This window comes from Oncorhynchus gorbuscha, unplaced genomic scaffold (assembly GCF_021184085.1).
Source record: "Oncorhynchus gorbuscha isolate QuinsamMale2020 ecotype Even-year unplaced genomic scaffold, OgorEven_v1.0 Un_scaffold_19:::fragment_8:::debris, whole genome shotgun sequence".
Classification (NCBI taxonomy): domain Eukaryota; kingdom Metazoa; phylum Chordata; class Actinopteri; order Salmoniformes; family Salmonidae; genus Oncorhynchus; species Oncorhynchus gorbuscha.
The window spans coordinates 24,137-50,771 of NW_025744959.1; the positions used below are offsets into that span (position 1 = coordinate 24,137).

Consider the following 26,635-nt stretch of genomic DNA (forward strand, 5'->3'; position numbering starts at 1 on the left):
CCCACCAGTAATATACTTCACCTCCTTTTATTGATGCACACTTGCACACAAAGGTGTACATACCTGTATGCAGGGGACTGATGCCTTTCACCCATAGAGGTATTACATTAACTTGCACCCCAGGGATGATGATGCTGATTAGGTTTCCAGTTATGACTATTATGATCATAACAGTTGGTATTATGATAATGATTATAATTTCGGTAAAAATGATTACGTCATATTTTACTATTTACGTATGTCAAGCCACGTTTTCTGGGAAATGCAGTTTTTGTATGTCTGTATCTCGGTGTTTTAGTTGAGAATAGTGTACAGTGTGCAGACATATCCCAGAGTGCAATGTGGCAAATGAGTTGTTGGAGAGGATTGGTTGTGTCGTGAAATGAGAACAATATTAGCTGCATTTGCAGATTTCTTTTCAATTTGTTGCTGCGAAAAAGCTACCCGGTATTGGAAGAAAAATCGTAGCGTATGGTTGGTTAGAAGGAGGGGCAAGATTTGGTAGTTGACTGAACGGCCTTGGCCCCGCGTTCGACTCAATGGAGAAACAGCTGCATTTGAATTTGTTAGCCTCCAGACCTCCCGTGCCAGGAGGTTTGCAGTCTGGGTCCAAAATGAGAATGGGGTGAGTTCATACTCAGTACAGTAGTTGGGGTGCTTGGCGAGGTTTTCTCTGATAGTTGTGACTAAGTACTGCAACTGGAGAATGCATAGCTAACTAACATGAGCCAACAACAGTCTCTTTCTATTTTTAACTGTGGCAAAGCTAGCTAGCCTAAGTTCACAACATTGCTAGCAAGCTAAATGGGTAACGTTAGCAAGCTAAATGGGTAACGTTAGCATGCTAAATGGGTAACGTTAGCAAGCTAGCTAAAGTAACCGTTCAATCTATCTGACAGTTGACATTTGGTACTGAAACTAGTGAGGCGTTTCAATTATAGTATCTTGTCGTGAACAATGCTCTTATTCACTTGTTGTTCCATTCAAGTGCGACAGACAGCTGGTTTTGACAGGTCAGAAGGCTGTCATCATCAGTAACTTGAGTCCAGTGACCGTTCTGAAAGCAGTTGCTAAGCTTTCTAGCTACGACTGTTTTATGGGTTGTGCTGCCTCCATATTCATCACTTTTGTTATTTGAGTGTGTACTACTGGGCTTGAACGAGATGATAATGTAGGACTGACTATTTTAAACAAACAGTGTAATCTTCGTGTTTCTTGTACTCCTCCTGAGACAGACCTGGACGGAAGAGAGACTTCTCCCCTTTGTCCTGGAGTCAATACTTTGAAATGATGGAAGATGTTGAAGTGGAAAACGATAACGGCAAAGATATATCCTTTACTGAGGAGCCCATAAGCTTGCTACTGTACTTCTACACATTGAATAGAACCATGAATAATGTATCTTATTTTTGAAAAATAATACAAAGCCTTTCATACAGTGTGTAAATCCTGATCCAGTGCATCATGAGCATATAATGTGGCACTGGACAACGTGACCGGGAATATTTTAATTTACCGGCCATTTGAGACATTTAAATTGTAAGAGACAATTTATGCTTGAACTGAAAATGTGGTGGGAGACTCCATATGGAGGATGTGTTAATTGCAGAGTACTGCATCACCATGCGCTGCCCACATTTTGTAACAATGCGGTGGGCTCCATATAGCTCTGCATTGACATGATTGGTTGACAGTAGGTGGGGGCAGGAGGTCCTGGAAGCACAAACTCACTTCCTTGACAACAGCTCTGCACTTCTCTTCGAAGTGCAAGAGGTATGAATGTCCTGCCTTCTGCAGTGGCTGTAAATGCTGCACGGCCAATACAGACTGCAGATTGACCATGCAGTGCCTTTAAGAACCCATTAGGGCATCCACCCATGGAGCTCAGAATGACATGCATCACATTTAGATTATGTTAATGTGTAACTCCTGTGATGAAGCAGCCAATAAAACTTAATTTTCAAGCAATTGCCAAAATGCAATTTGTGGGAAAACAACATTCTAAACAGCAAACTTATAGCGGTTCCATATGTTAGAAACTTAGAATAGAGGGTTAATCTTAAGATACAACAACTAGGATGGGTTGCTATTATGACTAGTACAGTATGGTGCCTTTGGCTTCTGGACATCAATAGAAAGTTGAGATGAAAACCAATAGAACAGGAGAGAAATGGCATAGCGGTGGATCCAATACTAAAGTAAATGGAAATATTACTTGGCCACAGCGGAATCGATAATCATTAACTTATAAAAAGAAAAATAGCTGTGAATTGTTTTAAATCATAAACTCGTAGACCTATGCCTATTTGGGGGTGCCTGCAATTTTGGCAGCGCCGGTGGCAATAGTCCCAGCTGATTATTTAGTTGCTGCTGTCAGTGAACAGTATCTTAAATATTTGTGAAGATAATGTACCTTAAACAGTGGTGATTTTGGCATGTAAATCTTGGTGGGGCAAATTCCTTTAACATTTAAATTTTTTAAATTTTTTCTATACTTATGCATGCCAGCAAAGCCACTAAACAATAAATTAATTTCACTATAAAGTTGACAAACGGTGCCCACAAACTGTTAGGGCCTATGTAAAGCTGTCCCAATAGCCGAGCTTTCTTTTCAGCACCATGGAGTGATTTCTCACCACTGCTACACCTGGCTTTCAGCAGAGCCTTGTCTGGCAGTGAAACAGTTCATTTAGCCTCATTTACTGCCTTTTAAAATAAATAAAAAACAGCTGATATATAGATGACTTGCTTAATTTCTACTTACAATTGAGAGTACAAACTATGGCATAAGGGAATGATGAGATAAGAGGCCATCTGTAATTTTGATTAGGACATTGATGAGCGATCTAAGACGGGCGTAGTCAATATAACTATTTTTTTCGGGACTTTTGAAATGTACAGCGACAGAATTCAGAACATGGTCCATGCTTAGTTTTCTCCCTGTACACCAAGTCAGAACCGTGGTATAAATAATGGGGTCGTATAAGCAGACAATGAAAGCTTTCAATATTTGATGATAACATTTCTCTAAAACATGCTATAGGCTACATGTGCACCACCAAGTCAGAACAGTAGGCTAAATTCTGAGGGGGAAAGGGACCAAATTATTAGGGTGAGGCACATGGGCTACTAACAGCTTACTACACAACATACACTTAGTATTACTTTCCTAGCTACAGTATACGTATCTCCTTGGCATATCAATTATGCAGCAGCATACAAGACCTTTTTGGATTCATCGTTGTGCTGCACTCACTTGAACAGGAAGTTGGCGCGGTGCTCCATCTTTTGGGCAAATTTTGTCATGAAACATTGTCATCAAAGTTTTCCATTCTGTATTTGTGGTGCTCAAGACAACTGGGAACTCGGAAAAAAACTAGAGGCCTGAGTTCATGACTTGGAATTCATGAGTTGGATCACCGTTCAAAACGTATTTTCCCCAGTTGGAGCTAGTTTTTTTTCCCCCAGAGTTCCCAGTTGTCTTGAACTCACTGAAGTCTGAAATTACCCAGTTCCGAGTTTCCATTTGTTTTGAACGTGGCAGAAGTCATGCTAGATTGACAGCATAACCAATCTATTCAACCTTTTCTGGTTCATAGTGTTGCATGTGAATGTTAATCCTTAAAGCTTGAAAAAGACACCCTTAAACTGAGACTTGGACCACACTCCCTCCACCGAATAGCAGGCAGGGGATGCAAAATAGTGATTGCTTTGCAACGCTTGCAGTTAGCCACTGATTCCTTCCAAACCACTCAATGTTGAATTTGCGATTTCCAACTTGTTGTTTAATGTTTGTCACCGATACGTTTTATCTAAATTTATGTCAAGGTTGAAAACGATTTGCCAGTAGATTGTTGACATGATTCATGAAGACTGGTTGCCTGGAAAAATTTTGAAAGTATGATATAGACAGTCCAATCAAAGCTACGGTAGATGCAGTGCATCTTCACGTTGTCCACATTTTTGTGACGTTATAGCTTTTTACTTAGGAATTTGGCAGCGATTACAGCCTCTAGTCTTCTTGGGTATGATGCTACAAGCTTGGCACATCTGTATTTGGGGAGTTTCTCCATTCGTTTTTTCTGCAGATCCTCTCCCTTTCTGTCAGGCTGGATGGGGAGCGTTGCTGCACAGCTATTTTCAGGTGTCTCCAGAGATGTTAGATCAGGTTCAACTCCGTGCTCTGGCTGGTCCACTCAAGGACATTCAGAGACTTGTCCCGAAGCCACTCCTGCATTGTCTTGGCCGTGTGCTTAGGGTCGTTGTCCTGTTGGAAGGTGAACCTTTGCCCCAGTCTGAGGTCCTGAGCCCTCTGGAGCAGGTTTTCATCATGGATCTCTCAGTACTTAGTTCTGGTGTGGCTTCTGTCTGTCCACTCTCGTCACCACTCTGATTGGTGGAGCGCTTTAGAGATAAGCTGCAGAAATAGGCTGCTTTGAAGCAAGCTAAGACATGCCGCATATGAAGTAAAACATTCAGGTTTCAAACAATGAACTAGTTGGGTTTTTTTTTCAAAATGCATACTGCTTCCAGTTCACATTGTAAAGTAGTGGGTGATGCGCTGATAGCCTGTTGCCTGCAGTTTAATGGTGCTTCAATTACCAATAAAAATGGTAGCTTTTTTTTATTATGCACTGAAACTGTTCTTAACAGGCAATTGCTTTTACAAATTTTATTCAATTTATGGGCTATGGAGAAGCAAAATAATAATAATAATAAATATCCATTTAAAATCGGTTCTGTATGTTGCGCACATAAACTCAGCAAAAAAAAGTAATGTCCCTTTTTCAGAACCTTGTCTTTCAAAGATAATTTGTAAAAATTCAAATAACTTCACAGCTCTTCCTTGTAAAGGGTTTAACCTCTTGCTCCTACCTGACACGCAGGCGTCCCATCTAGACATCTGGAAATGCAAATGTGCTACGCTAAATGCTAATAGTACTAGTTAAAACTCAAACGTTCATTAAAATACACATGCAGGGTATTGAATTAAAGCTACACTCGTGAATCCAGGCAACAAGTCAGATTTTTAAAATGCTTTTCGGCGAAAGCATGAGAAGCTATTATCTGATAGCATGTAACGCCCAAAAGACCCGCAGGCGACGTAAACAAAATAATTAGCATAGTCGTCGCTACACAAACCGCACAAATAAAATATAAAACATTCATTACCTTTGACCCTCTTCTTTGTTGGCACTCCTAGATGTCCCATAATCATTATTGGGTCTTTTTTTTCTCGATTTAATCGGTCCATATATAGCCTGGATATCGATCTATGAAGACTGTGATAAACGGAAAAAATAGCATCTTGTAACGTCATTTTTTTTAATTAAAAAAGTTGACGATAAACTTTCACAAAACACTTCGAAATACTTTTGTAATGCAACTTTAGGTATTAGTAAATGTTAATAAGCGATCAAATTGATCACGAGGCGATGTGTATTCTATAGGGGTACGTCTGGAAATAATGTCCGGGTAAATCTCAACCAAAATATCCGGTCCGAAACCTGAAGAAAAGGGCTGTCTCTTCTTTGTTTGACCAAGAAACAAAGCCTAGGCAAATGACAAGACTGTTGACATCGTGTGGAACCTGTAGGAATTGCAATCTCGGCTCCAGGTAATTTGCTTTCCCATAGACAATACATGCAAGTGGCGCATTGATATATTTTCCCATTTTCAGTGATCAGATTCTCCTGCGCTTTTCGATGAAATGCACGTTCTGTTATAGTCACAGCCGTGATTTAACCAGTTTTATAAACGTCTTGAGTGTTTTCTATCCACACATACTAATCATATGCATATACTATATTCCTGGCATGAGCAACAGGGCGCTGAAATGTTGCGCGAATTTTAACAGAATGTTTGTAAAAGTAGGGGGTAGGAGTAACAGGTTAAACACAGATTTCCATGCATGTTCAATAAACAATTAATAAACATGCACTTGTGGAACGGTCGTTAAGACACTAGCAGTTTACAGACGGTAGGCAATTAATGTCACAGTTATGAAAACTTAGGACACTAAAGAGGCCTTTCTACTGGCTCTGAAAAACACAAAGAAAGATGCTCAAGGTCCCTGCTCATGTGCAGGAATGTGCCTTAGGCATGCTGCAAGGAGACATGAGGACTGTAGATGTGGCCACGACAATAAATTGCAATGTCCATACTGTGAGATGCCAAAAACAGCGTTACAGGTAGACAGGACAGACAGCTGAACGTCCTCTCCGTGGCAGACCATGTGTAATAATGCCTGCACAGGATCGGTATATCCGATCATCACACCTGTGGGACCGGTACAACAACAACTGTTGTGACATTTCTGTAATTAATCAAATTAATTAAGCAAGTACCAATCAAAAGTTTGGACACCTTCTCATTCCAGGATTTATTTATTTTTACTATTTTCTACTGCTAGGTTCTTATTTTTCAGAGTAAATGACTCACGGACACTAGAGAAGCTTAACCAAGTTTAATACTTCCCAAAGGTTCTGTACAGCTGTGTTCAGACAGCAAAACATTTCTCACCATCACAGTTATATACATCCCACTTAAGACACTCCTCCTTCCCTCCAATCCTTACATCTTTTGGTTCAACAGGAAAAGGGTAACAGGATACCAAACCCTTATTACTCCCTTAAGGGGATCTGACCTCACCTCCTGACCTTACCTAATCCACAGATGTCAATCTGTCTTTCCTGTATCAACGCAGTGCTCTCCTCCCTTCCCCCAACACATTCCAACGCCATCTGGCTTTCTACAGAAAACCATTAACTTCTGACCTAAAACCCAGTCGTCTCTTTCACTCCTAATATTCTATGCTTCTTCTCTATCATTTATTTAATATCTCAATGTTCAAAATGTTGAATCCAACACTACATTGTAGAATAATGGTGAAGACATCACAACTATGAAATAACACACATGGAATCAGTTAAGAACAAATTCTTATTTACAGGGACAGCCTACTCCATACTCCCCATCGGGGAATTGAACCCCGGTCTTCCGCTTGCCCGCATTCTCTATTTCAGACATTATTGAGGGTACTTGAGGTCACCGGGAGAGTATGGACATGGCCTGCTCTCCCTTATGTAAGGAATTAGGCACTTTCCCATGTTTACTACAGTATGTATTAGAGGTTGACCGATTTATGATTTTTCAACGCCGATACCGATTATTGGAGGACCCAACAAAAAACCGATACCGATTTTAATCGGCCAATTTTTATATATATATATATATATATATATATTTGTAGTAATGACAATTACAACAATACTGAATGAACAATGAACACTTATTTTAACTTAATATAATACATCAATAAAAATCAATTTAGTCTCAAATAATGAAACATGTTCAATTTGGTTTAAATAATGCAAAAACAAAGTGTTGGAGAAGAAAGTAAAAGTGCAATATGTGCCATGTAAGAAAGCTAACGTTTAAGTTCCTTGCTCAGAACATGAGAACATATGTAAGCTGGTGGTTCCTTTTAACATGAGTCTTGAATATTCCCAGGTAAGAAGTTTTAGGTTGTCGTTATTAAAGGACTTTCTCTCTATACCATTTATATTTCATATACCTTTGACTATTGGATGTTCTAATAGGTACTTTAGTATTGCCAGCCTAATCTCTGGAGTTGATAGGCTTGAAGTCATAAACAATGAACATTGGGACGAGCTGCTGGCAAACGCGGGGATGTGCTGTTTGAATGAATGCTTACGAGCCTGCTGCTGCCTACCACCACTCAGTCAGACTGCGCTATCAAATTCTAGACTTAATTATAATATAATAAACACACAGAAATACAAGCATTAGTTTACAGATTTGACCATATTAATGACCTATCATTTAGAAAACAAAACGTTTATTCTTTCAGTGAAATACGGAACTGTTCCGTATTTTATCTAACGGGTGGCATCCATAAGTCTAAATATTGCTGTTACATTACATAACCTCCTATGTTATGTCATAATTATGCAAAATTCTGGCAAATTAGTTCGCAACGAGTCAGATGGCCCAAACTGTTGCATATACCCTGACTCTGCATGCAATGAACGCAAGAGAAGTGACACAATTTGCCTAGTTAATATTGCATGCTAACATGCATTTCTTTTAAGTAAATATGCAGGTTAAAAAAAAATATACTTCTGTGTATTGATTTTAAGAAAGGTATGTTTATGGTTAGGTACATTCGTGCAACGATTGTGCTTTTTTCGCAGATGCGATTTTGTTAAATCATCCCCCTTTTGGCCAAGTTGGCTGTCTTTGTTAGGAAGAAATGGTCTTCACACAGTTCGCAACGAGACAGGTGGCCCAAACTGCTGCATACCCTGACTCTGTTGCACAGAACGCAAGAATAGTGACACAATTTCCCTAGTTAAAGGAAATTCTTGTTAGCAGTCAATATTAACTAAATATGCAGGTTTAAAATTATATACTTGTGTATTGATTTTAAGAAAGGTGTAGATGTTTATGGTTAGGTACACATTGATGCAACGACAGGGCTTTTTTCGCGAATGCTCTTGTTAAGTCACCCATTTGGCGAAGTAGGCTGTGATTCAATGATAAATTAACAGGCACCGCATTGATTATATGCAACGCAGGATAAACTAGTAATATCATCAACCATGTGTAGTTAACAAGTGATTGTTAAGATTGTTTTTTTATAAGTTAGTTTAATGCTAACTAGCACCTTATATTGGCTCCTTGCAGAACTCGCATAAAAGGTAGTCAGCCTGCCATGCAGTCTCCTCGTGGAGTGCAATGTAATCGGCCATAATCTGTGTATAAAAAATGTTGATTACCGATTGTTATGAAAACTTGAAATCGGCCCTAATTAATCGGTTGGCCTCTAGTATGCATTGTATGTCGGCTATGTTAACTTGTCAGATGGCAACAACAACTGTCCGAGTTACAACAGGAACGCACAATCCCTCCATCAGTGCTCAGACTGTCCGCAATAGGCTGAGAGAGGCTGAACTGAGGGCTTGTAGGCCTGTTGTAAGGCAGGTCCTCACCAGACATCACCGGCACAACGTTGCCTATGGGCACACAACCACCGTCGCTGGACCCAGACAGGATTGGCAAAAAGTGCTCTTCACTAACAAGTCGTGGTTTTGTCTCACCAGGGGTGATGGTCAGATTCACGTTTATCGTCAAAGGAATGAGTGTTACTACTCTGGAAAGGGATCAATTTGGAGGTGGAGGTTCCGTCATGGTCTGGGGCGGTGTATCACAGCATCCTCAGACTGAGCTTGTTGTCATTGCAGGCAATCTCAACGCAATGTGTTGCAGGGGTAACATCTCACAGCAAGAACTGGCAAATCTGGTGCAGTCCATGAGGAGGAGATGCACTGCAGTACTCAATGCAGCTGGTGTCCACACCAGATACTGACTGTTACTTCAGATTGTGACCCCCCCTCCTTTATTCAGGGACACATTATTCAATTTCTGTTTGTCACATGTCTTTGGCACTTGTTCCGTTTGTCTCAGTTGTTGAATCTTATGTTCATTCAAATATTTACTCATGTTAAGTTTGCTGAAAATAAACGGTTGACAGTGTGAGGACTGTCTTTTTTACTTTAGTTGTGATAGTTGTTGGATAAATAATATACATGATGACTCGAGGCTGAATTCCACAAAGTTGTGGAAATTATCCTATAGACCGATAAGCATGAGGGTCTACTGTATTTCCATCAATGAATATAAAGTATTATTTTGCCATAGGATTTTTCTTTTTTCTCCTGGCAAGTTTTATGGGTTTTAACAGAAGCCCTGATGTGTCTAGACTCTATATTCCTTGACTACTCTGCACACATTCAGAATCTATAGCAGTGGCCAGCATGGTCCTGTGCTTCTACTGCTCCATGGAGGAGGCCACTCTGCTCTCTCCTGGGCTGTGTTCACTGTGAGTAGTACTATCAAATACCAGATAGAGCACCCATCCTGTTTTATGTACACATACTACAGTGGTTCCTCCTGTAAATGTTGCAACATTACGCTGCGGGACTTAGAGGTCATTTGTGATGTAGTACGGTACCCTGTGTCACCACGTCATTGCTCCAGACCAGCACAAGGGGGAGTTAGTTCTGATTCTGCTTTTGGGTCCTACTGTGTCTCTAACAATGAATGGGTGACATAAATCGGGAAAAAAAATACAAATAAATTGCGGCTGTCAGTGAAACTGAATTGTGTGTATTGTAGGCTATGTTTACATTTACATTTACATTTAAGTCATTTAGCAGACGCTCTTATCCAGAGCGACTTACAAATTGGTAAATGACTATTGTAGTTGGAAATGGCAGATTTGTTATGGAATATCTACATTGGCCGTACAGAGGCCCATTATCAGCAACCATCACTCCCGTATTCCAATGGCACGTTGTGTTAGCTAATCCAAGTTTATCATTTTAAAAGGCTAATTGATCATTAGAAAACCCTTTTGCAATTATGTTAGCACAGCTAAAAACTGTTCTTATGATTATAGAGGCAATAAAACTGTCCTTCTTTAGACTAGTTGAGTATCCAGAGCATCAGCATTTGTGGGTTCGTTTGCAGGCTCAAAATGGCCAGAAACAAAGACCTTTCTTCTGAAACTCATCAGTCTATTCTTGTTCTGAGAAATGAAGGCTATTCCATGCGAGAAATTGCCAAGAAACTGAAGATCTCGTACAACGCTGTGCACTACTCCCTTCACAGAACAGCGCAAATGGTCTCTAACCAGAATAGAAATAGGAGTGGGAGGCCCCGGTGCACAACTGAGCAAAAGGACAAGTACATTAGAGTGTCTAGTTTGACAAACAGACACCTCACAAGTCCTCAACTGGCAGCTTTATTAAATAGTATCCTCAAAACACAAGTCTCAACATCAACAGTGAAGAGGTGACTCTGGGATGTGGCCTTCTAGGCAGAGTTGTGAAGAAAAAGCCATATTACATTTACATTTAAGTCATTTAGCAGACGCTCTTATCCAGAGCGACTTACAAATTGGTGCATTCACCTTATGACATCCAGTGGAACAGCCACTTTACAATAGTGCATCTAAATATTTTAAGGGGGGGGGGGGGTGAGAAGGATTACTTTATCCTATCCTAAGTATTCCTTAAAGAGGTGGGGTTTCAGGTGTCTCCGGAAGGTGGTGATTGACTCCGCTGTCCTGGCGTCGTGAGGGAGTTTGTTCCACCATTGGGGAGCCAGAGCAGCGAACAGTTTTGACTGGGCTGAGCGGGAACTGTACTTCCTCAGTGGTAGGGAGACGAGCAGGCCAGAGGTGGATGAACGCAGTGCCCTTATTTGGGTGTAGGGCCTGATCAGAGCCTGGAGGTACTGAGGTGCCGTTCCCCTCACAGCTCCGTAGGCAAGCACCATGGTCTTGTAGCGGATGCGAGCTTCAACTGGAAGCCAGTGGAGAGAGCGGAGGAGCGGGGTGACGTGAGAGAACTTGGGAAGGTTGAACACTAGACGGGCTGCGGCGTTCTGGATGAGTTGTAGGGGTTTAATGGCACAGGCAGGGAGCCCAGCCAACAGCGAGTTGCAGTAATCCAGACGGGAGATGACAAGTGCCTGGATTAGGACCTGTGCCGCTTCCTGTGTGAGGCAGGGTCGTACTCTGCGGATGTTGTAGAGCATGAACCTACAGGAACGTGCCACCGTCTTGATGTTAGTTGAGAACGACAGGGTGTTGTCCAGGATCACACCAAGGTTCTTAGCGCTCTGGGAGGAGGACACAATGGAGTTGTCAACCGTGATGGCGAGATCATGGAACGGGCAGTCCTTCCCCGGGAGGAAGAGCAGCTCCGTCTTGCCGAAGTTCAGCTTGAGGTGGTGATCCGTCATCCACACTGATATGTCTGCCAGACATGCAGAGATGCGATTCGCCACCTGGTCATCAGAAGGGGGAAAGGAGAAGATTAATTGTGTGTCGTCTGCATAGCAATGATAGGAGAGACCATGTGAGGTTATGACAGAGCCAAGTGACTTGGTGTATAGCGAGAATAGGAGAGGGCCTAGAACAGAGCCCTGGGGGACACCAGTGGTGAGAGCGCGTGGTGAGGAGACAGATTCTCGCCACGCCACCTGGTAGGAGCGACCTGTCAGGTAGGACGCAATCCAAGCGTGGGCCGCGCCAGAGATGCCCAACTCGGAGAGGGTGGAGAGGAGGATCTGATGGTTCACAGTATCGAAGGCAGCCGATAGGTCTAGAAGGATGAGAGCAGAGGAGAGAGAGTTAGCTTTAGCGGTGCGGAGCGCCTCCGTGATACAGAGAAGAGCAGTCTCAGTTGAATGACTAGTCTTGAAACCTGACTGATTTGGATCAAGCAGGTCATTCTGAGAGAGATAGCGGGAGAGCTGACCAAGGACGGCACGTTCAAGAGTTTTGGAGAGAAAAGAAAGAAGGGATACTGGTCTGTAGTTGTTAACATCGGAGGGATCGAGTGTAGGTTTTTTCAGAAGGGGTGCAACTCTCGCTCTCTTGAAGACGGAAGGGACGTAGCCAGCGGTCAGGGATAAGTTGATGAGCGAGGTGAGGTAAGGGAGAAGGTCTCCGGAAATGGTCTGGAGAAGAGAGGAGGGGATAGGGTCGAGCGGGCAGGTTGTTGGGCGGCCGGCCGTCACAAGACGCGAGATTTCATCTGGAGAGAGAGGGGAGAAAGAGGTCAGAGCACAGGGTAGGGCAGTGTGAGCAGAACCAGCAGTGTCGTTTGACTTAGCAAACGAGGATCGGATGTCGTCGACCTTCTTTTCAAAATGGTTGACGAAGTCATCTGCAGAGAGGGAGGAGGAGGGGGGAGGGGGAGGAGGATTCAGGAGGGAGGAGAAGGTGGCAAAGAGCTTCCTAGGGTTAGAGGCAGATGCTTGAAATTTAGAGTGGTAGAAAGTGGTTTTAGCAGCAGAGACAGAGGAGGAAAATGTAGAGAGGAGGGAGCGAAAGGATGCCAGGTCCGTTTACTTGTTTACTTGTCAGACTGCACAGTAGCCTAATAAACATGCAGGTGGCTTATATTTTCAAAATGCTTTATTATCTAAATTTAAAACATATTGTACTGTATTTCTTCATCAGCATCTTTATATTGTCATTAATAAAATAATGATAGAAATACTCTTTCAAAATGCAGATGTTGATTTAGTTATTGGTCCATAATGAATTACTAGGGGAATAAATATCACTGAAATACAGAAATATTGGAACAAGGTTGTCTAATGAAGGCATAGAAATTGTTGCTTACTGGAAAATACTCTTTCAAACACACATGGTCACGTTGTACAGCATCATTATAGCTATTAGCAGAGCTATATTTTGGCCTTTATAAATATTATTTTGGCCTTTTATTCAGATTACAATTGCTCACTCTCTTTCTTTTGAAAATGACAATCTCCAAAATATAATTTATTTATATTTATATATGTGTGTGTATGTTTATGTATGCTCCTTCCTGCTGTGGACGTCTATTTCAGCACTGTTTTGCGCTGCTCTGAGACAAGCATGGAGAAGCTAAAATGTTCAATTATATTCTTAAGATATGTGTTGACAGAATATAAGCAAGTGATGAAATGCTAAATAATCAAGTTAGGTTTCTCCTGAAATAAATTTATTCTAAATGGCAAACTGGCTTTATTTACAAATGAGTGAGAATGTTTCACCCCTTGTTCAAGAATTGTCTTTTTCTCACTCACTCTAGGTTAAATGAAAACGAAATCTCCAAATTATCTTTACTTTTTAAATGAGCAATTTAAAAAAAAATTTTTTAATTTAGAATTATATAAAAGCCCCTTAGATATTCTCACAGATGCTAACGGAAAATGCCCCTTAGATATCAATGTAAAATCCTCTAAATGTAATTATTAGCGGAGAGTCACGTCATTGAAAAACATATTTTTAGATTTACCATATGCCTGCCATAGGCGAAATGAGTATTGCTTACACTACAATTAGGGTGTGGAAATGTTATGCCCCTTAGATATGAATTTAGAATCCTCCAATCCTCTTATGCTGTAGCCTACTACCGACCGTCACGTTGAACAGCGCAATATTTTTCCAATATTTTCCATTCCATCCTAATGGAAACCCTGAGGGTTTCGTCGTTCTCGGAATATAAACACCATAATATGAATCTAATTAATTAAGCCACATTTCTTAATCAATCCCATATACTATGTTATTACAAAAAAGGTTTTCAATGATCTAGTAATGCCAATATGGGAGACTATTAAATGCTTCTCAAAGTTGCACTGGTGGTCAAACTAGCACTAACTTGTAATAACTTAAAAAATGGCTGACAATTAAATAACATGCCATAGAATGCTGCAGCAGCCTGCAAGGTGTGCTGCAGTATAATGCAACTTTTTAAAGGAGGAACCACTGTACCATCACAACATGTCTTGCATTTAAGGTTGTGTTAAGTGACTTGAATATGGAGCAGGATGTTTGTGAACCTGCCTTATAGCACAGATTGACACTGCATTCAGGCCAGAGTTAACAGTTTACACAGAGTTGGTTTGTGTTTTCAGGAGGTGATATACAGCAGAATTAACTGCAGGGTGGTGGCTATGGACCTCAGGGCCCATGGTGAGTGGCTAACTCTTCCTCATGATAACACACATTTCATCTGGTTACCTCACATTCAATCGTCTCAATAGTATTTTTTTTTTTATATATATATTTTTTTTAATACAATTTTCTGTCCCACACAGGTGACACCAAAGTAAAGAATTCTGACGATCTCTCAGCGGAAACAATGGCCAAGTAAGTTGTCAGGAATATTTTGGCTACTAACATTTACAGATAAAATTACCCACACGCTCTGTCATTCAGAGATGAGTGTTCTGCAGGACGAGTGATGAGGGAGGTATTGTGTTGTTGAGATGGTATGGGAGGGAACAGGACAGGACAGGAGGTAGTGGTGTAGGTGTACTGCAAGGGGGTGAAGAGAACCTGTTGGAGAGAGAGGACTGAGTCAGATGAACCATCTGCTGCTGCCTCCCACTGAGACACTAATCTGCTGTTTGATGCAAGGAGAAAACAGGCTTGCTGCATCCCCAACATAATGTTTATATCAACAAAGTGCCATTGGGAAGAAACTGACGTCTCTGCTCTGGAAACTAAGGGACAGAGATTCCTATATTGTCCATATTCTGTTGTCTGGTTGTTTGAGGAGCTGGATAAGGCTGGTTTGTATGAGTGAGATCGATCTTACAGTTGGTTGATGCTGGTGTTGTCTCCACCAGGGACATTGGTAAAGTGGTTGAGGCACTCTATGGAGAAAACCCGCCTCCGATCATGATGATTGGACACAGCATGGGTGGAGCTATAGCAGTTCATACCGCTGCAGCCAACCACGTGCCGTCGTTACTTGGCCTTTGTGTCATTGACGTTGTGGAAGGTGAGTATAGTACTTATGTTGTTTTTTTTGTCCCATGATCGGGACTTTTGATGATCAAACAAGCAGCAATTGGGGAGCTGAAAAAAGAGAATTGATTAATTCATTGTTTTATATGCTTCTAGTAAAATGATATGACATAGCTAGGCGTATTAATCAATTTATTGATTGACTGATTAGTTAATCATATGTGTTATTTATTCAGGCACTGCAATGGATGCCTTGAACAGTATGCAGAATTTCCTCAGGAGTCGACCAAAGACCTTTAAGTCTGTGGAGAATGCCATTGAGTGGAGGTGAGATGCTGTCTATATAAAAATACTCAAATGCTTTACTAATAGAGCATAATCCAAGTAATGTGTTCTCTGAACTTGTCCATCCCCTATCAGTGTGAAGAGTGGACAGATCCGAAACGTTGAGTCAGCCCGGGTGTCCATGGGAGGCCAGGTGAAAAAGTAAGTCTGGACATTCAGATGTGACTGTTCAGGACCTGTAACTAAATAAGTCTTTACCTCTTCCATAGATGTGAGGAACCCCTTAACAGTCCAGGTGTCTCCAAAAGCATCGGTGAAGTCATCATTGAAGAGGAGGAGGAGGAGGAGGAGGAAGGAGAATCCAATCACAAGAGAAAGAAGGAGGACGACCAAGAGGTCAGGGCTGAGCTGATTAGTGGGAAATGTTGTTGATTTAAAAAATAACTACATTTTATACCTACAGTGCATTTGGAAAGTATTCAGACCCCTTGACTTTTTCCACATTTTGTTATGTTGCAGCCTTATTCAACCATTCCCCCCCACTCAATCTACACACTGACCCACAATAACAAAGCAAAACTGTTTTTTAGAAATCTTTACAAATTTATATAAAAAATTTGAGAGAACACACACTGTCATCTTCCTGCCACCTTGGAAGCTAAGTAAAATGCCATCCTGTGTAGATAACCAAGGTGGCTTATGGGAAGGTTAGAAGTGACTGACTAAGCAATCTTGGTATCAGCTATAGGAAAACTGCATCGTCTGTGAAGGCTAGACTCTCCGCCTAACAGTCCATCAAGACTTGTGGGCTGACGGTCTCATTATTGCTATAATTAATTGATATTAAAAAAAGATTATTGTTTGAAGAAATGACCAAGACCAAGTCTCTCTCAGTACTGAATTTCCATGACTGTTTTCTTGGATATGATGCTACAAGCTTGGCACAGCTGTATTTGGGGAGTTTCTCCTATTCTCTGCAGATCCTCTCAAGCACCGTCAGGTTGGATGGGGAGCTTCGCTGCACAGCTATTTTCAGGTCTCTCCAGAGATGTTCGATTGGGTTCAAGTTCAGGCTCTGGTTGGGCCACTCAAGGACATGCAGAGACTTATCCCGAAGCCACTTCTGCATAGTATTGGCTGTGTGCTATGGGTCACTGTCCTGTTGGAAGGTGAACCTTCACCCCAGTCTGAGGTCCTGAGCACTCTGGAGCAGGTTTCATCAAGGATCTCTCAGTACTTTCTCACGATTCTTACTAGTCTCCCAGTCCCTGCTGCTGAAAAATGTCCCCACAGAATGATGCTGCCGCCACCATGCTTCACCGTATGGATGGTGCCAGGTTTACTCCAGATGTGACGCTTGTAATTCAGGCCAAAGAGTTCAATCTTGGTTTCATCAGACCAGAGAATCTTCTTTCTCATGGTCTGAGAGTCCTTTAGGTGCCTTTTGGCAAACTCCAAGCAGGCTGTCATGTGCCTTTTACTGAGGAGTAGCTTCTGTCTGGCCACTCTACCATAAAGGTCTGATTGGTAGAGTGCTGCAGAGATGGTTGTCCTTCTTGAAGGTTCTCCCACAATTCCTTCGACCTCATCGCTTGGTTTTTGCTCTGACATGCACTGTTAACTGTAGGATCTTAAATAGACAGGTGTGTGCCTTTCCAAATCATGTCCAATCAATTAATTTATCACATGTGGACTCCAATCAAGTTGTAGAAACATCTCAAGGATGATAAAATGGAAACCGGATGCTCCTGAGCTCAATTTTGAGTCTCATAGCAAATGGTCTGATTATTTATTGTAAATAAGGTATTTCTGTTTTTAAAATTTTGAATGCTAACGTTTCTAAATGTTGTTTTGCTTTGTCATTATTGGGTATTGTGTGTAGATTGATGGGAAAACATTTTATTTAATACATTTAGAATAGGGCTGTAACGCAACAATGTGGGGAAAGGGTCTGAATACTTTCTGAATGTACTGTATTTATTCAGGTGGGTTTGTATGCACGATTCTTCTTAGGCATTAGTGGCTGGGCCATTCCACAAATGCGGTGCATGTTGAGAAGTATAACTTGTTTCTTTTAGACATTTTTTACATTTTATGAATGGTTTTACCATATTAAAATGAGAGTTCAGTTCACGTTACAGGGGTGACCATAAAATGAGGGACAAATTAATAACTAATCAGATGAAATAAATAAGAAATTAATCGAAAGCAACAAAATAACTAGGGCTTTTCAATTCTGGTTCAAATCTTCCTGGAAGTGATAGTGTTGATGGAGAGATGTCAAAATACTGAATTTTGGCCCCTTAGCGAGCCTTTATTTATACTGAACAAAAAATGTATACAGATGTAAAGTGTTGGTTTAATGAGTTAAAAAGATCCCCGAAATTTTCCATGAGCACAAAAATCTTATTTCACCAATGTTGTGCATACATTTGTTTACATCCCTGTTAGTGAGCATTTCTCGTTTGCCAAGATAATCCATCCACCTGACAGGTGTGGTATATCAAGAAGCTGATTAAACAGCATTATCATTACACAGATGCACCTTGTGCTGGGGTGAAAAAAAATATATAAAAGGCCATTTTCTTCTTGGAACAACCCAGTTGATGTATACATCTGGGTGCATATGTCATCTAGGGGAAGTGTATTACATTTCCCACCTTTACACAGTCTGTTGTAGTGTGTACAGTGTCGTCTGGGTTAAGGCTTGGCTGGGGTAGGCCGTCATTGTAAATAAGAATTTGCTCTTAACTGACTTGCCTAGTTAAATAAACTGTCTCTTGGCCTTCTTTAGGTGAAGGAGAGCCTCTATACCTGGCAGATTGATCTGTCAAAGACAGAGAAGTACTGGGAGGGCTGGTTCAGTGGACTGTCTGCCCTCTTCCTCTCCTGCCCTGTGCCAAAACTGCTCCTGCTCGCTGGTGAGTCCCTTAAGTCAGTTTTAATCCACATGACTAAATTGTTTTCAATATAATTAAAATACCTTTTTGTCTTTGACATTGGACTAGATCACACATGGTTGATATAACATTTCCCTCTTTACAGGTGTGGACAGGCTTGATAAAGATCTCACAATTGGACAGATGCAAGGTGAGGACGGCCTCATAGATTAATGTGTGTTAGGTTGGTTGGTTCTTTACAATTATGGCACCGATAGTGACCGTGAAATCCCACTGTAGATCTTCCCCTACCCACTCCTTGTTGGTTTACTGTCACATCCTTTAAATCCAATAGAAGTGTGTTGCACATGAAGATTTGTCTTCTGTTTGTGTTCAGGGAAGTTCCAGATGCAGGTGCTCCCTCAGTGTGGCCATGCTGTCCATGAGGACGCCCCTGAAAAAGTGAGTGGGTTTTAACCGTCTGGATATGAAGGTATGAGGCTAAACAACTGCTTGGTGCATGTGCAGGCAGGTTACTAGAAACGCATGTCGATTTTGGACGTTTGAAAAGAGAATGTCGATATATGCTGTCCTCGGCGCTCACCCCAAAAATGAAAAACTACGGCAGAGCTCTGGGCTGGAACACACGACGCTCAGATCCAGAGCACGCTGCTTAGACCACTGTGCCCGGCAGTTCACAATTGTCTAGCAAGCATGGAGAGTACTTGATGATACTAAATTAAAGCCCTTTTTAAAAATCTATTTTTTTAATATAAAAATGTTATGCTTTCCCCAAACCATAGCCCTAACCTTGACCACTTGGTATGAATGCCTAAACTTAACCCATTGAGTTGTTTCTGTTTTAGCCCTGTGTCTATGTAGCCTCACTACTTTTATAGCCTGTCTTTTTACTGTTTTATTTCTTTACTAACCTATTGTTCCCCGAATACATTTTTTGCACTATTGGTTAGAGCCTGTAAGTAAGCATTTCACTGTATGGTCTACTACACCTGTTGTATTATTCGGCGCACGTGACAAATAAACTTTGATTTGAACCACGTGGAATTAATGGTTAAAAAATGTACATTCATCCAAATCCTGACATGAAACTATGACTACAAGTTGGCATGTCTTTGTTTCCCATTTTGTTGCGATAGTCAAGGTTCAGGTTAAGTAATATTGCACACAAAATACTATTCTCAATTAGGTCTGGACGATATGGCCAAAATATGTTATTTAAAATAAAAAAAATACGGTATTTTATGTTTTTGATTAATAGAAGTTCTAAATTTGCTTTGAGTAGTGCGTGACCCTAGGGTGGCAAGACAAACATTCCAAATTATTTCAATGGGTCTTTCTCCATTTGTTTTATACGCCAGGTCGCAGTAAATGAGAACTTGTTCTCAACTAGCCTACCTGGTTAAATAAAGGTGAAATTATATATATATATATATTTTAAATACTGTTCAATTCAACTTCAACGTAAAATAATTTCCTGCATTTCTGTCAATTTCTGCATTTCCTGCACTCATTTGAGATCATTTCCACACTGCCATGATATGGGCAAAAATACTAGGCTTTATTTTTAACCAAATGTTGCAATTGCGATTTAGATCAAAAACACTTGGGTGAACTTTTGGAATCATGGAAATAGAATATTTATTATAATTATATAGTTAGAATATAATTAATAGTGGGCACTTTCAGTACAGTGTTTGACATGACAACGAATGAAAATGCTATGGATGAGTTATTGTGACAGGGTAGGAACCAAAGTTATGTTCAGTGTTTCCTCAGGGACCCTACAATCTTTGGCTACATTAAATATTTATTCATACATCCAACATATTCATGCTTTGCCTATTCCTCTTTGATTTAGAAGATACTGTTGCACAAACAACATGCTGATTTAGGCCTCCACCAGTACTGGTATCAGGCTACATTTGCTCTGACTCAGTACTTTTATTAGCTCGTTTATTTTTTATTGAATATCCGAAACATACAATGTACTTGCAGTGAAGCCGCTCAACAACTACGTCATACCAGTCATCCAACAGACTCTCATTCAGAGCAACACACAAGCATCCAAGGTCAATTCCCAGCTCAAGGGCACGTTGACAGATCTCCCACCAGGCCAAAAAATGTAAACCCGAACCCTCCAAGTCCCCCCCCCCCTCCCGAATGGTTGAGCTGTTCCTCAACCATTCGAGACCCCTCCCACAGTCATACTAATAATAATAATAATAATAATAATAATAATTAAAATAAATTTTAAAAAATACGAATTCCATTCCCCACCCTCATGAACCCCCCAATGCACCAACATCCAAGCGAATGAACTAAAGAGAAAAAAAGTAAGACAGGGGACGGCAAACGGCACTTTTTTTTATTTTTAACAAAGGACATCAAGGACAACTCTAATCATAACAGCAATGCTAACTATATATGTTTGTGCATGTCTGGCACTATTACATGTACGGTATGTGTGTGTTCTATTCGTTTATTGGAATGAGAGTGTGTATATGCATGTGTACAAACACCTGCACGGCATCAGCCTCAGGCAAACAGGCATTAGTTGTTAAAACATTGCCCCTCAGTGTAATTCAAACATACTTTTTATTATGTTTATTTAGAATTTTTTACATGTTTTACTTTGACAATCATGTCTCCCGCACAGCAACTCCACTCCCGCTTGTCTCCAATTCCACATCCCAACCCTCAGCTTCCCTCAGCCCATCCCATCTATCTCTGCTGGTCACCCTCAGCCCATCCCATCTATCTCTGCTGGTCACCCTCAGCCCATCCCATCTATCTCTCTCTGCTGGTCACCCTCAGCCCATCCCATCTATCTCTGCTGGCCACCCTCAGCCCATCCCATCTATCTCTGCTGGCCACCCTCAGCCCATCCCATCTATCTCTGCTGGCCACCCTCAGCCCATCCCATCTATCTCTGCTGGCCACCCTCAGCCCATCCCATCTATCTCTGCTGGCCACCCTCAGCCCATCCCATCTATCTCTGCTGGCCACCCTCAGCCCATCCCATCTATCTCTGCTGGCCACCCTCAGGCCATCCCATCTATCTCTGCTGGCCACCCTCAGCCCATCCCATCTATCTCTGCTGGCCACCCTCAGCCCATCCCATCTATCTCTGCTGGCCACCCTCAGCCCATCCCATCTATCTCTGCTGGCCACCCTCAGCCCATCCCATCTATCTCTGCTGGCCACCCTCAGCCCATCCCATCTATCTCTGCTGGCCACCCTCAGCCCATCCCATCTATCTCTGCTGGCCACCCTCAGCCCATCCCATCTATCTCTGCTGGCCACCCTCAGCCCATCCCATCTATCTCTGCTGGCCACCCTCTTCGGATTTCTAGGCAACACATATCTTTCAACTATGCTGTGATGTTTAACGTACAATTTCAATTGATCTAATCGAATAGAATCCACAGATTGCAAGTTGAAGATAAATATTTTTGCTAAGAGTATTAGTAATGGACTTGCCCACTTTCTCCAGATCTCCCAACAATACTATTTCTTGGGTCAATTTTAAGGCAAAGCTATGCATTTTCAGCCATTCCTGAGACCAGAAACTGGCTACCTGAGGGCAATACCAAAATAAATGGTCTATTGATGCTGTATCCTGAAAACAAAATCTGCAGAGCTTCGATGATTTTATGCCCCAAATATTTTGTTGGTGTCAAGAAGTCTATATAATAATTTTAGCTGAAAAGCACAAAGTCTTGAATCTTGCATAGTTTTATATATCAACTCATACACCTTGTACCATGGAATCGGTACATCAAAAATCTCTCCCTAACTAATTTGCAATCTGTATGGCACAGTTGTCAACATCCTGGTCCTCAAATGAAACTGGTATACTTTCCTATTTATATTATTTTTATTCCTCCGCCAGTTATGATCCTTTATATTGGACAGACAGACCAGTTCCCTACCTCCTTCCGCTGCCACCCATCTCCTCCATTTTTGGGGTAATGCTTTAATCAATTGGTTGTACTCTTGGATTGAGCAAACCTTCCGGTACAATTCTCATAACTCCATGAAGGACAAAACTCTACCATTCCAATTTACAATATCATTTAAGAACAAAATACCCTTTTCAAACATCTTTCCCATAAATACAGGTATTTTATCAACCAGCACATGTCTATTTTTACTAGTTTTCTATCTTTTGTGATATGAATACCAAGTATGTCTACTTCACCATCAGCCCATTTTATTGGTAAATTGCTGGGTAATGTAAAAGTTGTATTTTTTAAGATTTAATACATAATATTGTACACTTATCATAATTAGGTTTTAGTCCAGAGAGTACAGAAAAGTTATCTAGATCTTCAGTGAGACATTTGCAGGGATCTAGCTTCCAGACTTAATATAAAACTTGAATCATCGGCATACGTGGACACCTTTGTTTTTAATCCTTGGATTTCTAATCCTCTAATGTTATTAGACCTGATTTTTAATAGCTATCATTTTGATGGCCATAACAAATAGATATGGTGACAGCGGACCCCTGTTTAACGCCACTTGACAATTCAAAACTCTCTGAGAAGTAGCTGTTATTTACTATTTTACATTTGGGGTTGCCTTACATTATGTTTACCCATTTTATAAGAGAATTACCGAAATTGAAAAATTCCAGGCATTTATAAATAAAATCCAGTCTTAATTTATCAAATGCCTTTTCAAAATCCGCTATAAATACCAGGCCTGGCTTTCATGATGATCTATTATTTCTAGTAGTTGTCCATGTAAAAAAAAACTGTCTGATCACGATGAACAATACCTGGTAAAACCCTTTTTTAATTCTGAGTGCTATGCATTTCGCTAGTATTTTTGCATCACAACATTGAAGTGTAAGGGGCCTCCAGTTTTTTAGATAGACCGGATCTTTATATTTGCCATCTGGGTCTGAGCCATCTTGTTTTAGTAAAAGAGAACTCAGACCTTCCTGCTGAGTACCTGGCAGACTGCCATTTCTATAGGAGTAGTTTAAAACAATCTAACAATGGGGCTTTTAGTATATCAAAAAAGGCTTGATATACCTCTACCAGTATGCCATCAAGCACTGGGGTTTTTCCAGACTGAAAGGATTTAATAATATCCTCAGTGGGAGAGGATGAGACAGAAAGCAGAACATCTGCCTAAAATAATTAGCTTCCTCTTTTAAAATATTATTCGGAGAACCATAGATAACTATGTATTCAGTAACGAGTTTCTGCATATTATTTTTGTTAGCGTTCCTGTATTGGAGATTCAGGAAGAATTTTGTGCATTTGTCAGATCTTTTGCTTTATTTTTGTAATTGATTAAATTAGATTGTACTTGAAAAAGTTCAAGTTATTTTTGTTTTTCCTCTAACTTATTTTGTATCTCTGTAGTTTTTTATATCTACCAGTACTATTAGTGTATGGATTTACCTTGTTAGTGTTGTCTCTTTAGCCAGAAACTGCTTTTTTATTATTGATGAATATTGAATTGAATTACTTTTAAAGGTAACCCAAACAATAAGGGGATTTGCTGAACCTATATTATACTGGAAAAATTCAGTTAAAATTATTTTGTCTTAGTTAAAAAGAAGTTATCCTCCAGTAAACTTTAAATTAAATTTCCAATATCCCCGTGGAAAATCTCTAAGAGTTATGTGATGATGATCCGATCACATTCTGTCTCCTATCAAAACTTTTTACAACTTTGAAGCAAGAGAGAAAGAAAGAGACAGTAGTCAAGACGACTAGCTTGATTAAGTCTCCTCGGTCTATCTCACTAGGTCTGGGTTTTTTAGTCTCCAAATATCCACTATTTCTAATGTTTCCATAATATTTGTGTTTTCCTTAAGGGCACGGTGATAGTTTGTGGAGTGATTACCTTTACGGTCCATTGAGGTACTTAACACTGTTTTATAAACTCAGCAATTAAAGAAACGTCCTCTCACTGTTAACTGCGTTTATTTTCAGCAAGCTTAACATGTAAATATTTGTATGAACATAACAAGATTCAACAACTGAGACATAAAATGAACAACTTCCACAGACATGTGACTAATGGAAATGGAATAATGTGTCCCTGAACAAAGGGGGGTAAAAATCAAAAGTAACAGTATCTGGTGTGGCCACCAGCACTGCAGTACTTAATGCAGCATTTCCTCATGGACTGCACTAAATTTGCCAGTTCTTGCTGTGAGATGTTACCCCACTCTTCCACCAAGGCACCTGCAAGTTCCTGGACATTTCTGGGGGGAATGGCCCTAGCCCTCACCCTCTGATCCAACAAGTCCCAGACGTGCTCAATGGGATTGTGATCCGGGTTCTTCGCTGGCCATGGCAGAACACTGACATTCTTGTTTTGCACGAAATCGCGCACAGAACGAGCAGTATGGCTGGTGGCATTGTCATGCTGGAGGGTCATGTCAGGAGGAGCCTGCAGGAAGGATACCACATGAGGGAGGAGGATGTCTTCTCTGTAACGCATAGCGTTGCGATTGCCTGCAATGACAACAATCTCAGTCCAATGATGGTGTGACACACTGCCCCAGACCATATCGGACCCTCCACCTCCCAATTGATCCCGCTCCAGGGTACATGCCTCGGTGTGACGCTCATTCCTTCGATGATAAACGTGAATCTGACCACCACCCCTGGTGAGACAACCCGCGACTCATCAGTGAAGAGCACTTTTTCCAGTCCTGTCTGGTCCAGCGACGGTTGGTTTGTGCCTATAGGCGACATTGTTGCCGGTGATGTCTGGTGAGGACCTGCCTTACAACAGGCCTACAAGCCCTCATTTCAGCCTTTTATGGACAGTCTGAGCACAGATGGAGGGATTGTGCGTTCCTGGTGTAACTCGGGCGGTTGTTGTTGCCATCCTGTACCTGTCTCGCAGGTGTGATGTTCGGATCGGATGTACCAATCCTGTGTTACACGTGGTCTGCTGCTGCGAGGACGATCAGCTGTCCGTCCTGTCTCCCTGTAGCGTTGTCTTAGGCGTCTCACAGTACGGACATTGCAGTTTATTGCCCTGGCCACATCTGCAGTCCTCATGCCTCCTTGCAGCATGCCTAAGGTACGTTCATGTAGATGAGCAGGTACCGTGGACATCTTTCCTTTTGTGTTTTTCAGAGTCAGTAGAAAGGCCTCTTTTAGTGTCCTAAATTTTCATAACTGTGACCTTAGTTGCCTTACGTCTGTAAGCTGTTAGTGTCTTAACAACAGTTCCACAGGTGCATGTGGACTATGCATGTACATAGTCTATTGGTAAATACATGACTGTAAGTCGCTTTGGATAAAAGCGTCTGCTAAATGGCATTTATTATTATTATTATTATTATAAATAGCCCACCCATTTTCACCTACCTCATCCCCATACTGTTTTTATACATTTTTTTAAATTTTATTTATTTTATTTACTTTTCTGCTCTTTTGCACACCAATATCTCTACCTGTACATGACCATCTGATCATTTATCACTCCAGTGTTAATCTGCAAAATTGTATTATTCGCCTACCTCCTCATGCCTTTTGCACACGTTGTATATAGACTGCCCATTTTTTTTTTCTACTGTGTTATTGACTTGTTAATTGCTTACTCCATACTCCATGTGTAACTCTGTGTTGTCTGTTCACACTGCTATGCTTTATTTTGGCCAGGTCGCAGTTGCAAGTGAGAACTTGTTCTCAACTAGCCTACCTTGTTAAATAAAGGTGAAAAAAAATAATAATAATAAAATAAAAAAATGTTCATTCATTGATTATGGTTCATTGAACAAGCATTGGAAACTGTGTTTAGACCCTTTACAATGAAGATCTGTGAAGTTATTTGGATTTATACGAAGTATCTTTGAAAGACAGGGTCCTGAAAAAAGTGTTTATTTTTTGCTGAGTTTAGTCCCCTACCTAAGCCAGCTAACTAGCGATTAGCAGTAGTGGCTAACATGTTTTAGCTTAACTTACTAAGAAAATGCACACTAGCTGTTTGCAGATTTAAAAATCAAAAACTAATATTGTAATTATAGAACACTTGTGGATTTATATTAAGATCAAACAGCATCATTGTCATCAACATTGTTGCATGTGCTGCTTTGAGCATGCAGACTGAACTAAAGTGTCTCATG

General features: G+C 40.9%; 1 protein-coding gene across 1 annotated transcript in view; it reads left to right on the forward strand.

Moving 5' to 3' along the window:
- Nucleotides 1-335: 335 nt before the first annotated feature.
- Nucleotides 336-26,635, forward strand: part of LOC124017345 (protein phosphatase methylesterase 1-like) — a 29,371-nt gene continuing 3,071 nt past the window's right edge. Inside the window, exons 1-12 of the mRNA XM_046332598.1 lie at nucleotides 336-625; nucleotides 1,236-1,329; nucleotides 9,812-9,904; nucleotides 14,506-14,563; nucleotides 14,689-14,740; nucleotides 15,223-15,377; nucleotides 15,580-15,670; nucleotides 15,764-15,829; nucleotides 15,898-16,024; nucleotides 18,423-18,549; nucleotides 18,674-18,718; nucleotides 18,905-18,969. Coding sequence (XP_046188554.1) covers nucleotides 540-625; nucleotides 1,236-1,329; nucleotides 9,812-9,904; nucleotides 14,506-14,563; nucleotides 14,689-14,740; nucleotides 15,223-15,377; nucleotides 15,580-15,670; nucleotides 15,764-15,829; nucleotides 15,898-16,024; nucleotides 18,423-18,549; nucleotides 18,674-18,718; nucleotides 18,905-18,969 — 1,059 coding nt within the window. The 5' untranslated portion in view covers nucleotides 336-539. The remainder of the gene's footprint in view (nucleotides 626-1,235; nucleotides 1,330-9,811; nucleotides 9,905-14,505; nucleotides 14,564-14,688; nucleotides 14,741-15,222; nucleotides 15,378-15,579; nucleotides 15,671-15,763; nucleotides 15,830-15,897; nucleotides 16,025-18,422; nucleotides 18,550-18,673; nucleotides 18,719-18,904; nucleotides 18,970-26,635) is intronic.